The sequence below is a fragment of the Myodes glareolus genome, chromosome 6 (genome assembly GCF_982192425.1).
Source record: "Myodes glareolus chromosome 6, mMyoGla1.1, whole genome shotgun sequence".
Taxonomy (NCBI): Eukaryota; Metazoa; Chordata; class Mammalia; order Rodentia; family Cricetidae; genus Myodes; species Myodes glareolus.
The window spans coordinates 4506441-4519158 of record NC_142031.1 but is presented as its reverse complement, the minus strand read 5'-3'; the positions used below and the strand labels follow the sequence as shown (position 1 = coordinate 4519158).

Genomic DNA, 12718 nt, shown 5'->3' with positions numbered 1-12718 from the left:
GGCGGTATATAGTCCTCTCCACAGTGTTTGCATGCCACACCTCATGGTCCTGCATCTGATGCCCTGGAAAGATGGTGCTGGTGCAACACCTCACGGTCCTGCATCTGATGCCCTAGGAATATAGGTGCTGTGCTTGCCCGAGTGCTTGGTTATGGTTGATGAGGGAGCAGAAACCTGGGAACTACAAAATGACAGACACCTGAGCCCAGCTGAACCACACGGTGTGTCAGGCCAAAGCCTTGGGGATAGCTCTTAATTGGATTCTGTTTTGCTTTCTTTGGGTATTCCAAGATGTTGCTGCTAAATGCAAGCTTCTTCCATGTCCATTATTGACACAGGCATCATTCACAGAGGGTACAGGGAAATGGGATCACCATCCACCTGCCTCTGAGTGTGAGACTTGACCAGTCAGAGCTTCTTCAAGCGCCAGTTCCCAGGACAGTGACTATACCCAGAGATCTCTCCAGGGTACTTTCCAAGCCTGTATTTTCATTCTTCCTCACCCCTCCGCACTCTTCCTTCCTGGACACATGTGGATGAGGAAGTCACACTATCTCAGGGTTCTTGATTCAAGTTCCCCTCAGCCCCAGGTCTGGGAGCAGGACATCTATCTATCTGACCTTTGATGCCGTGAGTCCCTGAACTCAGATCACTCTGGGTTCTGCTTACAAACTGGCTGCTGCTTTCTGGACTTCTGTCTTTCCTGGTTGCCTGCCCAAGACCAACGGAGACAAAGGTCTCCATGACCTGTTTCTGTTCGGCCGTTTACTTCAGCACCACACCTCAGTGGGTGTGCAGTTTAGATTTGTGCCCTGCCTTTTATGTGGACAAGATGGTAGTAACCTCTTGGGATCTGCGAACAAGGCTCTGTGCAGCACCTCGCTGGTGCCTGTATTCAAGGCACTCCCCTTTCTGTGGGTGTATCTGCTTGTAGCAGGTCCCTTTCCCATGTTCCTGTGTCACTTAAAATGTAGAATGTGGGGGACATGTGAGGGGCTCTGTTGGATTCACTGCCTAGAGGAGGAAGTGCTCACCCCAGGAGCTGTGAACCAGCAGAAAGAAAATGGACATCACCTGATCCCACAGATCTCTGGGGAGTTAGCTAATGGCCAAATGAAGGAGGAAATCAGAGAGGCACTGGTGCTTCGGTGCATTGAAAGCTTCTGCGTGCAGGTTCTAAGCACCGAGCACTGGCCTCACCAGTGTTCTCAAACAGACTGTGGAAGAGCGGGGTGTCGCTCTGTCCTGCAACTGTAGTTACGGGACAGTCAGTTTTCAATGTGAGAAAGAAGGGAACAAGGCAGTGGTTTAGGTGGTAGACAGCTTGTTTATCATAGATAAGATTCTAGGTTCTGTTGCATGAATAATAAAACCCAGAGACAGATATTGGGTTTCAACCTGAAGATCAGAAAAGAAAAGGCAGCCAACCATTAGAGAGACCTTTTACCTCTACTAAAGCTTCAGTCCAAAAGGGCGGGGTCCTGTCTCCACGAATCCTCAGACTCCAACTCCAGTGAGTTCCTGTCTCTTCCCCTTTGTATTTCTCTCTCCACCCAGCCATATCTCTGTCTCTACCCCCCTAGTGCTGGGGTGAAAGGTGTGTGACTCCCAAACACTGGGATTAAAGGTGTGAGCCACCACCACCTGGATCTGTTTCTGGATCAATCCTGTGTATTCCAGGGTAGCCTTGTACTCACAGAGAGCCGCCTGCCTCTGTCTCCCGAGTCCTGGGATTTAAGGTGTGTGCCACCACTCCCTGGCCTGTATAGCTGACTAGCGTGACTACTTTGCCCTCTGATCATCAGGCAAACTTTATTTATTAAAACACAAGTAATATACCACTCTAAGGTTCGATCCCCAGCACCACGTAGGTCGGACTTGGTGTTTCCCTCCTGTTATACAAGCAGAAGCCCAACCTCATAGATACAGACGGAGTTGGAGATGAGCTGAGACACTTAAGATCCTTCTATCAAAAGGAATAAAAGCACCCTGGGTGTGGTGGGTCCACATGGTGAGTTCAGCCCAGCCACGGTATGCAGTGAGACTTAAGCATAAAAATAAAACAATCATTGTGAGAAAGATTTCTGTAAAAGAGTGTGTGTGTGTGTGTGTGTGTGTGTGTATGTATGTATGTATGTGTGTGTACACTCATGTGCCTGTGGGTAGACACAGGTATGCCACCAGCTGTTTTGCTGCTGAGACGTATTGTCCAAGGCCCAATGAGGACAACATCTCTGGGATCTGACATGTGCCTGTTGTTTGACCCTGGTTCAGCAGTTCCTTCAGCAGCCAGGGCAGGAATGGGTGCCTCTCGCTGATCCCAGCATGGAAAGAATGAGGGCTTCTCCCTGACCAAAGGCTTTTGGCAAGATGTGCATACCTGCTGAGGAGAGGGAGCCTGGAGGAGTGGCATCTGCCCCCAGGGACAGAATTTATGCCCTGTTTTAAGTGGAGCCTTTCCCAGCCAGTTGGCAGCAGCGCTGAGTGGCTGGAACTCTGCTGCTGTCCGCTGTTCTTGGAAGGTTTGCACCGACAGAGGCACGCATGGAAGAGATGGGTACTCAGGGAAGCCAGCCCAGACACCCGTCAAAGCCTGAGACTTCTGGGCCCATGCAGGAAGTAAGAAACACTGTCCTTGCTCTTTGTGTTACTGGAACGGAAAGTTAACTGAATGATGGCATCCTGTGGAGCATCAGAGTCAGGCCTGGAGCCTTCTAGCCAAGGGATGCAATTACTGCCGTGAACAGGATCTAGTGGGCACCACCATACCCAGAGTGCACTGCAACTCACTGGTAGAGGCTCCTCAGTACTGCCGGAGACCTCCATTATCTTCAGAGAAACCCAGCTAAGTGATGCAGTCGCACTTCTGGTGACAGAATGCTGGGCAGTAGGACCCATCTGTACAACAACTGAGCTCTTTCCTGTTCTTTTCTAGAGCCGAACACAGTGAGCTACAGCCAGTCCAGCTTGATCCACCTGGTGGGACCCTCGGACTGCACCCTTCACGGCTTCGTGCATGGAGGTAGGGATAAAATTGCTCTGGCCACCGCTCCAGCCCCTGCCAGGGCAACATCCCCCAGGAGGTCCCTCTCCTGCCTGCCCTGAGCATCCCCCAGGAGGCCGTGCTGCTTACTGACCTAGTTTAGACTTTCATGTCTGGTGAAGTATAAATTTAAACTTTCAAGAGGTTGCATAAAAAATTACTGAAATACCATTGGTGTCTGTTTTTAAAATTGGAAATGAAAGTTGGATGAATGAGGGCACCCCAGGAGAAGGCCACATAGAACCCAGGGACCTCGGAGCTGTGTGGTGTCAGGGCTTGGTCTTGCAGTCTGGGAGAGTACCCGGTAACCTACTGTCAGCTGCTATTTAGAAATGTTCTTCCAGGTGGTTGCCTTTACTGTTTTGAGTTGCTGGAGCTCTTGCTCTCACGACATAGGCCTTAAAGGTCCTGACTAGGTTCCTCTGACTGTGACACAGAGGCCGTGGCTCTTGGCTCATGGAGGACAGTTTTTACTTTTATAATGTACGATTATTTCTTTGTGATAAAAGACAAACATAAAGAACACATCGATTGCACAAATGGATATTGTCATCCTGGGTGAGAGTAAAGTATAAACCGTAAAACTGAGTCTAAGGCTGGTGAGATGGTATGTGTGTGTGGGGGGGGTGGTGGTGCAAAGATGCGTGGATTCCCAGTGTGTCAAGAGTGGAGGGCTGGCAAGATGGTGGATGGCTGTGGAGGGGGGAGAGATACGTGGATTCCAAGTGTGTCGAGAGTGGAGGCTGGAGGGCTGGCGAGATGGGGGATGGCTGGGGGTAGGGGAGAGTGCGGCAGAGATGCGTGAATTCCCAGTGTGTCAAGAGGCTCAGATGGGAGGCTTACTCAAGGTCAGGACTGGAGACCAGCCTGGGCAGCAACAAGACCCTGCTTCTAAAACAGCCATAAATGGATCTGAATTAAAGAGAAATGCCAGACCAAAGCAGTGGAGCAGTGCAGAGGATGGCAGGAGTTGGGAGGTGACATGTGGTGTCAAGGTCTGAGCACATCTGGTCCTCAGTCCTCGGTGTAGGAGGTGCCTTTGTCCATCACTGCCCCTTCTGCCCTCATTTCAGTGCCTGGAACACTGAATTCCCGTTCGTCCTCTGTGTAGAAGATACCTGTTTTATTTTTATCCCCAGTTTAGATGGCTTCACTAGGTTTACGTTGATGTTTCTACCAGGGATTCCTCAAGAATGGGGACCAGATTCTATCTTTACCTGAGAAATAGTGCCTCACACAGATGCAAAGAGGCATGGCTTCCTTTTGAGTTGAAGGATTACGGGCCCTGGGCCTGCCAGAATCAGAGTGGCCTCTGATTTGAGAGAGGGTTTTAAGCCTTGGTCTTCCTCTTTTTAACCAACCCCCCTTTGTGTGGTTCTATTTTCAGTTTTATGATTGTGTGCGTCTTTTTACTAACGGCTGTCTGCACACCTCTTGTGATTGGCAGAGGTCCCACCTGGGTTCCATCCGGGTCCCACCTGGGGGAAGTTAGTTCTACTTTGTAGCAAGTGCTGCTTCCCAGGCCCACCGAGAGAGCAGCTATGTCCTTGCCAGTGCCCCACACCCCTGCCTCACTGTCTCAACTCCAGGTGGACAGCAGCCCTCCCTCTCCTCTAAGCACAGCCACTGCTGGCACAGGCTTCTCTGGGGACTGGCTCTCCAGCCTCTCAGGAGGTTCTGGGAGGTTGTGAAACCCCACGCCACAGTGTAGCTCATTCTGTTTACATGTTAGAGTTTTCCACCAAGACTGGCAGCTCCATCTTACTGCTCTTTGGTGAAAGTACACATCTTAAGTGGGTCCTCTTGGCTTTGTCTGCCAGGCGTCAGCAAGAATGAAGGCGTTAAGAATTCTTGGAAAACCCTTGAGAAGCCATGCTTGTTTATAGAATACAAGCAGTCCTCTAGTCTAGGCCCTTTTAAATGTGTGTGTTGGAAGCGTTCACAGCAGCCTTCTGATGCTGAATGCCTGTTTTCTTAGTTCTGTGTGCATGATTTATAAAATACGCCTCCCAATTTTTACAGACCCCAACATTTCCTGCGTGCTTGTCAGTTTGCCAGGAGTGGGTGAATAACACCAGCAGCTACCCTCCCATTGCGTTCCCTGTAGGTGTTGTTAACTGGGGCGTCTGAAACCACTGAATCAGTCTTGACTGAGCCATAACAGTCACATGAGGGGATGGTGAACCTGGACGCAAGGGAATGTTGTCACAGTCCCTGGTTCTGTGCTATGGGACTTTGGAAAGGTGATGACCGAGTGACCCAGTTGCTGAGCTTGGCCCTGGTGTGACAGGGTTGTGGAAGGTGCATTGGGATGGGAACCTTTCTGTTAAGAACCACAGTGGAACCCAGGTATTGGCTTCCCAACATCTCACTCCATCCAGCACATGGACGGAGCCTCTTCCCGCTGCCTGAGGGATGGTGCTCAGAGTGGCCATGGCTTGTGGGAGATGATCGTTTCCCTCTTCAATGGGGAGTTCTGAGTTCAGGCTCATTCCTAACTTTGGCTTCTGCCTTCTTCTGAACCCCAAATGAGACCTTACAGCCCCTTCTTCTGAACCCCAAATGAGACCTTACAGCCCCTTCTTCTGAACCCCAAATGAGACTTTACAGCTCCTTCGCTTCCTGACAGTGCCAGGTGTCAGCTTGTAAGGATCCATTTCCTTTCTGGTCGTTCCCCTCCCCCCATTTGCATTATAGCTCACTGGGGTGATTGACAAGCGTTGGGATCAGAGTACAAGTGAGAAGAGATTTCAAGGGGCCAGCCAGCAGCTCCGTTCAGGGTGGATCCTACAGGAATGGTCAGTTCTCAACTCCAAGGCCCTAGCCTTTTTGTTGATACCTTCTTGCTTCCTTCCTTTCTTCCTTTCTTTCTTGCTCTGGAACTCACTCTGTAGAACAGGCTGGCCTCAAACCTCTGCCTCCCAAGTGATGGGATTAAAGGTGTATACCACCACTACCCAGCTTATTTTTAAATTTTTTTTTATTTCATTATTTTAACCTAAAGTATGACAGAGTGTCACTACCTCTTGTGCTGTCCTCCTTCCTCTCTTGTAGCTACTTCAGATACTGCTTCTGTCCTTCTAAACCTCAGAGGCATCCTACCATCCTAACATATAAGGTCAGGCTGTGACTACAAGAAAGGGTCCAGGCTGCACTAGAAAGGCTGCAGTTACCTTCTGGGTAAGGTGGTTTCCATAGCACTCATGATTGCTAGGTTCAGCCCTTGCTCTGTGCCAGTGCTCCCTGAAGACTCCATTGTTCAGGATGTGTGACTCCTGGGCCTTGGGTTGTCCTCTGCTGGTTGTGGTGGGTTCCATCCTCCAGGCTTCCCCAGGATGAGGACATGCTGCTGTGCAAATGTCACAGTGTAACAAAAAGGGACAGTGTGGCCATGAGTGACCAGGGCTAAAGTGAAAATTTGGTGGGGGAGGGGGCTGGAGAGACTGCTCAGTGGTTAAGAACATGGGCTGCTTTTCCAGAGGTCCCGAGTTCAATTCCCAGCACCCACATGGTAGCTCACAGTCATCTATAATGAGATCTGGTACTCTCTTCTGGCCTGCAGGCAGACATGCAAGCAGAACACTGTATACATAATAAATAAATGTTTAGTGGGGGCAGTCCATGGGGTTATGGCCTACTGGATGGTGTGATACATGTTATCACACTGTGAAGAAAAAACTCATTTGCAGTCATATTCTCTGTCATGGGGTGTTGGAAGAAATTTTTCTGAATTTTGCATATCTGAAAACATGAACCGGCTAAGTGTGGTACTTTTGGAAAGTCCTACCCATAGGGCTTTAGTCCACAACTTCAACTTCCTTGGTTTTAGCCAGCAAATGCACGGCTGAATTCCCTTACACCATTGTGTCCCCACCTCTGCTGTCTGCTAATGTGGTTCTCAGAGTTGCAGAGGCCTCTGACCTGTTGGCTATCCCCCATCTTTATGTGACTCCCCCCCGGCCCCAGGCACTGCTGTGCTACTTGATAGACAGTCACATTGGACAAGAGCTGTTTGAAGCTGTGTCAGGCCTTACCAGCAATCAGCAAGGTTAGGGGCTAAGAACTGGGGTTACTGTTAGGCTTCGTGGATAGCCAACATTTGCTATGGCAAGGGCTTCCCAGACAGAAAAGGGAGGTCGCAGCAAGCGGACCATGGATAGGATGCAGATCTTTTCATGAGAAAGCCAGGCAGGTCAGAGCTATAGGAATCGTGAGCCCAGCAGGTGCAGGAGGGACTCTCCCTGGGGAGTGTTCTCCCAGGAGGAGCTCCGGGGCAGCAGTGAGAGCCCCCTGCACCTGCTCATTTCCTTTCTCTCCGCCCTCTTGGCCCATTTGTGTTGTCGTTAGTCCCTTTACTGAGCCAAGCCGCATTCCTCCGCTGCCCATACCTTTAGGGCTGCACGCTGTGCTTTTTAAGGACTACAGCTGTGTCCTTGGGCCTGCTGGGCTTCCCCAGGTGGCTGGTTGTGGACAAGCTGTCCGGTGGTCCAGGTGGCCAGCCTGGAGTCCAGCAGGCACTGTAGTCGAGAGTACAGAGCTGCCCAGAACCCATTCTGTGCTGTCAGGAGAAGCTGGGTGGAGGAGAACGCATTCCCATAGCTGACTCTCTGATCTCCTGTACTGACTTCCTGAAGGTACCAAGGGTGCTGTGATGTGAGAGAGTGGAAAAGGTCATAGTCAAGGCCAAATTGGGGACTCCAGTGTTTGGCAGCACCTAGGACCATTTCAGCCACACTCTTGGGTTCAGCCCAGACGTGGCCATAGTTGATGCAGAGTTATCTGGCGGGTTCAGCCTAGACATGGCCATAGTTGATGCAGAGTGATCTGGTGGCCTCTGCAGTTGAAGCTCCCAGTCTTCAGAGGACAAGAGGTAGGAGCGGGGGTGTTGTGTTCTGTTTTAAAGAGGAATCTTCTGGTTTGCATTTAGTTCTGGGTCAATCTGGTTTTGCTCAGTGAAGCTCCCTCCCAGGCTTTCTTCCTGGGCAGAGGCTTTAGCTTGAGAGCTGCTGAGATGCCTGCAGGGGAGGGAGGGGCTTGTGGTAGCAAACTGGGGACCAGGTGGCTTCCTAAACTTGTCTGATGGTTGGCAGTTCCCTTGGTACTCAGGGCACTGTGGCTGCAGTCACAGACCACAACCATGGTAATTGATGGGTCACCCAGTGAGACCCTAAGAAAAACAAATTTCTGGCCCCTCCCAAAGGGATGTGCTGGTGTCTAGGGCCTTCTGTTTTCATAAGGAGTGCCTGGCTGGTTCTGATGACTTAGAAGGTGAGAAATCCGCTTGGAACTTGTGTTTGTCCCAGCAGTTCAGTGATTCTGTCCTTATGCCCCTTTCCCTCAAGCTTTTCAAGCTAAGTGTACGTATTATCTGTGATATGTGTGCACACAGGATGGGAGGGGTGCATGGGCGGTCGGAGGACAAGTTTGCGGTTCTTTCTGGACTTGAGCTCAGGTTGAGCTTGTGCAGCCAGTGCTCTTACCCACTGAGCCGTCTTCTAACACTTGCTTGCAGTTTCTGAAAAGCATTATCACTGGCCCTGCAGCCCTGAAGCCAGCCGCCTCTGGCTCAGCATTTATTCACCTGCTCACCTTTGGGTGGGAGGGAGTGGCACGTGTGCAGTGAGCATCCTGTGTCCCTGGCGGTCAGAGGACACCGGAGGGAGTTGGTTAGTTGGTTCTGTCCTTCTACCATGTGGCCTCTGAGGCGCAGTCTCAGCCATCAGTCTTGGCGGCAGGTGTACTTCCCTGCTGAGTCATCTTGCTGGCCCTCTTTATGTTTGAGATGGGTCTTGCTGGTGCTCAGTTGGTTTTGAACTCCTGGCTCAAGCGGTCCTCCTACTTGAGCCTCCACGTTGTTGGAACTACAGGTGAGTTCTCCTATGTTCATCTCCACTTTGAGAATTAGTCCTGTTTACTCTTTTAGTTTTTTATCATGGGCAGAAGGAGAGTATATCTTGGGCAGTTAAGCATTTGTCTGTTCAGAGGGCATTTATGCGATATGATCGTTTGATTTTTTTTTTTTTTTTTTTTTTACTGGAAAGAGCATTTTAAATACGGATGCCCCGAAGCAGGTTTGGTAAAGCGTGAGCATTGACAAGGACATTTCTGTCTAAAACCAAGCTGCTGGATTTTAGGTAAACCCCCGAAGTGCTGGGCCTGGGTAAGTTAAGCCTGCATGGCACGCGTCCTAAAGTAAGGGGAAGGAGTTGCTGCCCCACAGCTGGGGAAGAGGGCCAAAGTGTTCGCAGAAAAAGTGGGCGGCTTCGAGCCTGTGGGACTTAAAAAGAAAAATTAAAAATACCAAAGTGTTGGTGCTGAGAAGAGAAGAACAGACTCTGCCATGGAAAGAGAGAAGGGTGGGCTTGGGGGAGGCTTCCTTCCCGCCTCCATCTCGGGCTTCTGGGTCCCTGTGTTCCGCTTGATCCTCATTCTTTTATCATAGAAGACACCTGAGTTCATCTCACTTCCCAGTGTCCTGTACTCCCACCTCCCCCCCATCATTGTGGTTAGCACGAGACCCCATCCTCTCCTGTAGAGCTGACCTTTCTCCTCAGGACCCCTCTGCCCTCTGCAGCAGCTTTGGCGATGGTTCTGCTGTGAGCTCCTCTGACACCTGACGAGTGAAATGCAGCCTCAGGCTTGTGAAATGCAGCCTCAGGCTCCATACTTGGTTGATTCTGCTTCCACCAGCAGGCCAAGGTCAGGAGAGGGAGTGACTAGTGGCCAGCCTCCGTGGCATGCTGTTATCGTGGGGCTGGTGACCAGGGCATGGGCAGCTTCCATCCTGTGCTGTCTCCATGGGAGTAGAGGGAAGCCCGCATTCGCACGGGACCTCACGGAGCATGAGTTCCCTGACTCTGGTGCTGGCTTACTTTTGGGAAAGGGTACTGGAACCATTGGGGAGCCTTTGTGAGCTAGGTGGCAGGTGCTGCGCTTGTGAAACTGTCTAGGTGGATGTGGCCACAAGGACAGCGACGGTGGGGCTAGCCTCTCCCTGGTAAAGGGTTCTGCCAGCCACTTGGGCCTCTCCCCTCTCAGACTGCACCCTGGGCCTGCTGCTCTCTTGAACCTGCCTGCCTGCACTAGACAGGTGCTCAGGGCTTCTGCAGGACTTGCTGCTTATTGCTCCCCTGCACACCTCCCGGGCCAGTCCTTCATCCCCTCCACCACTGCCCCTTCAGGCCCTTTGCTGTGCTCTGCCTGCCCGCCTGCTTCAGGCCTCAGTGCCTTGTCTCTGGGCCCATTCATCTGAGGCCGTGGCTTCTGTATCCACGGCTCCAGTCCATCGTCTGCCCTGGGCTCTGACAGCAGCACTGTTTTGGAGCTGTGGCTATTCCCAGCAGTCTCTGTCCTCTGTCTGGTCAGCATTCCTGCAGGTGGCCCTGACTCAGATCCATCCCAGAAAACCTCTATCTCCCCTCTTGGCCCATCTTCTCTCATCGTGTCAGGATCTGAGCACATACACCATATTTCCTCCTGGTCCAAACCCCGGCTACACTGTTGACTCCCCACTTCTCCACATGCCTCCCATATCAGCACCATCCTTGCAAACAGGAGCCACGCTCTGACTGGAACCTGAGAGGCAGAAGGTGAAGGTTCTTTGCTTGACCATTTCTGTCTCTGTGAGTTCATCCACCTGAGGCCAACTGGCCTGCCTGCCACCTCTCCAAAGCTCAGACTCCTGGTATGTCAGGGCCCAGGAAAGTACAGGTACTACCCCTAGGGTCCCTCTGCCCCATCTCCCACTACCCCATTGCTGTCCCTAGACTACTGACTCCTTCATGTTCCTGTTGACCACACGAACCAACCTTTTCTCCCTCTTTGGCTGTGGCTTCATTAGGGTGCCCAGGGCAGGTGGCCTCTAACAGACAGCATTGTCCTATCCCAAGTGACCAGTGCGTTAGTCTAAACCAGCCTGTCTCTGCTCCAGTCCTGACTCCCTGAAGGAGCCTGCCCTTTTATGGCCTTAGGTTGAGGCTAAGCCTGTCCTCTGGCCTATTCTCCTGGTCTGGACTTACACTGCTGTTGTCTCTCCACAAGTCCCCAAGGCACTGCGTGACAGATGCACCCTGCTGCTCTGCTGCTGCCAGTGACCCTTGAGCAGCGTCAGCCGTGATTTCTAGTTTCCTGAGGCAGACTGGCTATCCTTGTCATTCTGGTCTATGATGCTCTGGCCCGGTGTTACTACCTGGGACTTTGTGTAGTATCTGCTTCTTAAAAACATTACATGTCCTGTGTCCTTTGGCGTGAACATGACTGTACAGGACAACTTGCTAGGATGGTTCTTTTCCTTCCACCAACAGTCTGCTTTGGTGGCAAGAACTTTACCTGCTGAACTGTGTCTGTCTGTTTGCTGAAGTTCCCACTTGTGACATTTTGTTACTGTCTTTAGAAATTTGTGGTTGTTTGTGCACTCCTTGCCAAAAATGACCTGTATTAACTGCCTTAATTAAGACTCCTGTGCCAAGGATTCCTTGGTCCTGGCCCAGTGCCACAGGGTGATAGGACCCAGAGGAACCAGAGCCACGAGGGAGCGCTCACTCACCTGCATCCCATAATAACCTCTTGTCATCACCAAAGAGTAGGATGTATAAAATAAGATGAAGTTACTATCATTTGCTTAATATAGGAGGCTCTTACCCACGCTCCGTCAGCTGGGATTAAATTTAGAAATGGGGGCATCTCAGATCCCACCCACAGAGCAGGCGGCACCGGCTCCAGCTTCAGGCTGCTGGCTGCTGCTATGGGTTTGTAGGCAGGCCTGACCCAGCCAGCCAGCAGCCTTGGGAAGAGAAAATTAAACCTCTATTTTTAATCCAGTCAGCATGTTGTCGATACTTAAAGAAAAATCAAAACAAAAATCTGTAAGCAGTTAAATGTTAAGATACAAAAATATCTCTACCGCCCGGTGTTTATTTCCATGTTAGTGGCCAACAAGCCTGCTTCTTTTCCTCCTCATAGTTCCCGAAGTGAATGCAGTCTCTAACGACAGCAGATCCTACAATTTTGTTGGCATCTTTTCAAATTACCAATCTTGAGAAGCAGGGACAGCCCATGATGGATTGTATAATTTACCAAAGTTGTTTTTTTGATGTTGATTCCAGTAATGTCTGAAAGGGAAGCAGGTGAGGAGGCTTTCTGTGGACACAAGCTGGGGGCACAGAGCCGACTCCCCTCCCCTGCATTGTTCATGCTTGTGAGCTCAGTCAGACGGTAGAAGAGCAAGCGCTTCCCTGTCTGGGTCTTGTCACAGAGATGCCAATGTGAACAACGCAGAAAATGGGTACTAGGGAAGTGGAGTCATTTGACTAAGCACAACACCAGGTTGTTCTTAGGCCTTTGGAGCTGATTCCTGGAGGGATTTGGGAGAATTTGGGGGAGGAGACTAGAGAACAGAGCTTAGTATGTGATTATGCTGGAGCTCAGAAGAGAATACTGACAGAAATATGGACAGAGACCAGGCAGAGGTGCACATCATTAACCAGCACTTGAGAGGCAGAGCAGAGGAATCTCTGTGAGTTCAAGGCCAACCTGGTCTATAGAGCGAGTTCTAGGACAACCAGGCTACAGAGAAACCCTGTCACAAACAAACAAACAAAAAAGAAATATGGGCGATGATTAGCCAAGTTCATGAAGTTTCAGAAGGGAGCTGGACTAGAGACCAACCGTTGTGTG

General features: G+C 50.8%; 1 protein-coding gene across 3 annotated transcripts in view; it reads left to right on the top strand.

Annotated features, from left to right (window-relative positions):
• The window catches only part of Acot7 (acyl-CoA thioesterase 7), an 88037-nt gene that overhangs the window by 48073 nt on the left and 27246 nt on the right, over positions 1–12718 (top strand). For all 3 annotated transcript variants that reach the window (XM_048416072.3, XM_048416066.3, XM_085690160.2), the window contains exon 6: positions 2936–3022. In XM_048416072.3, coding sequence (XP_048272029.1) covers positions 2936–3022 — 87 coding nt within the window. The remainder of the gene's footprint in view (positions 1–2935; positions 3023–12718) is intronic.